General features: G+C 62.4%; 1 protein-coding gene across 1 annotated transcript; it reads right to left on the minus strand.

Annotated features, from left to right (window-relative positions):
- Nucleotides 1-394: 394 nt before the first annotated feature.
- CCDC137 (coiled-coil domain containing 137) lies at nt 395-1,861 on the minus strand (the record flags this gene model as incomplete). Its single annotated transcript, XM_009076948.1, has 6 exons — nt 1,765-1,861; nt 1,586-1,720; nt 1,258-1,462; nt 901-983; nt 708-787; nt 395-568 (listed from the first exon to the last, which is right to left on the minus strand). Coding segments are annotated over exons 1-6 (774 nt in total), but the record flags the coding sequence as incomplete, so codon positions are not given.
- Between the last annotated feature and the right edge of the window lie 36 nt (nt 1,862-1,897).

Genomic DNA, 1,897 nt, shown 5'->3' on the forward strand with positions numbered 1-1,897 from the left:
TGGGAACTGGAGCACCATGGCCAGGCATTGGGGTCTCCTCAAGGTTGGACAACGAGGGTCCTGCCCTCACCAGAGCCCTGCCAGGGCCAGCCCATGGCCTGACACTGCCTTCTGCCAGCACACCAGCATCCCTACAGAATCCAGGCAGGGTGGGAGCAAAGAGACCTCACACCATCAGCTCCCACTGGTACTTTTACTCCAAGCAGTTCCATGGCCCCACAGGGACCCCACTCCGGCGCTGAGCCATGGGGTACAGAGCTGTGGGGAGTCCCAGGGCTCAGCAGTGACACAAGAGCACCAGGGCAATGTCCCCCTCGAGTCTTGGGGTCCCTGCAAAGCCACCAGAGAGGTGCAGCCCCTGGGGCTCTGCTCAGGGTGGGCCCCCACGCCCGACCTGGGCACGTTCCCGTTCCAGCTGTTTGCGCCTCTGGATGTCCCTGTAGGCCTGGACGACTCGCACTCGCTCCTCCTCCAGGATGCGCTGGCGAGCCATGGACATCACTGGGGGTGCTGGGGACACTTGGCTCTGGCCCAGCTGAGATGTCAGCAGCAGCTGCTTCCTTCCAGCCTGCAGTAGTGAAGGAACAGCTCAGGGATGAAGGATAAGGCACCAGGACTGTGCTCTGAGGAGCTGTCAGGGGGAGGCTGAGCCACCCTCCAGCCCTGCAGGTACCTGAAGGGTGGGTGGCACTGTCCCCACAGCTCACCTGCTTGGTGGGACCCTGTCCCCTGGGCCGGGAGGTGATGGTGGGCGGCTGTGTCACCACCTCTCCGAAGGCCACTGTGTCTGGGAGAGAAGACACAGATGGAGTCAGGCAGGAGCTCCCCAGGATATGATGCTCCAGGTCCTCCCACCCTCCAGGCACTGCCCCCCAGGGCTGGGGGTCACTCCAGCCCCACCTTTGAACAGGTTCTTCTCCAGCATAGCCTCCTTCTTCTCCTCCTTCTTCTTCCGAGCTTTTTCCAGCTTTTTTTTCTGAAACCTGAAGAGCCACATTACAGCCAGGGCTTGGGGAGCAGATGGGGAGCAAGGACTGAGGCCCTATCTCATGGGAGCCCTCCAGATCCCACAGCTCTCCCCCCGGGGAGGTGAAGCAAGCTTGTGGCTCTATTCCCAGAGCTCCATCCCTGTGGAAAGGGGACCCACAGCCTCCCACCTGCACTCCCAACCATGCCAGGCCTGCCCTGCACAACAGAGCAGGGACACAGGCCACAGGCCTGGGCAGTCCCTGTCCATCCCCATGGCTTTGCTCTCACTCTTTTTTCCTCTTGGACTTCTCTGGAGCCTTTTTCTCAGGCTCACGTGGGAGCTGGTTTTCAGCGAGGAAGAGCACACGCTGCACCTCCTGCTCCATGCGGCAGAAGTAGGAACGCTCCGACTCCCCCTTCCCTCTCCGGAATCTGGCCACGGGGACATCCCCCGGGGCCTTGGAGCCCTTGGACTTAGGTTGCTGCTTCTTCTCTAGGAGAAACAGGTGACATTACTGCAGCAGTGACACCCCACGGGTCCCTCCCTCTGTCAGGGCAGGGGTGGGACATCACCATGGGGAGGACGATGCCCCATAGCAAATCCTCCGTGTCCTACCTGCCACTCGCTTCTTCCCGAGGCCCGGGCACTTCATGGCCTCGCGGCTACGGATGAGCTCCCGCAGGCGGAACGGGATCTCCTGCTCGTCAGGGTGTTTGGGCTTCATGTTGTCCACCCGACGCTCCTTCCTGGGGAAAAGGGACACGGTGAAAGGCCTAGGAGGATGCTCCGAAAGCCACGCACTGGGACAGCAGGACCCGGGTAAGGACAGACACCGCGACTTGGGCACAGCGGTACACCGCGACCCGGCCACGGGGCGAGATCAGGGCCCATCCCGCGGGGAGCGGGACCCCCACCGGTTCCCCGAGA

The sequence above is a fragment of the Acanthisitta chloris genome, unplaced genomic scaffold, assembly GCF_000695815.1.
Source record: "Acanthisitta chloris isolate BGI_N310 unplaced genomic scaffold, ASM69581v1 scaffold6566, whole genome shotgun sequence".
NCBI lineage: Eukaryota > Metazoa > Chordata > Aves > Passeriformes > Acanthisittidae > Acanthisitta > Acanthisitta chloris.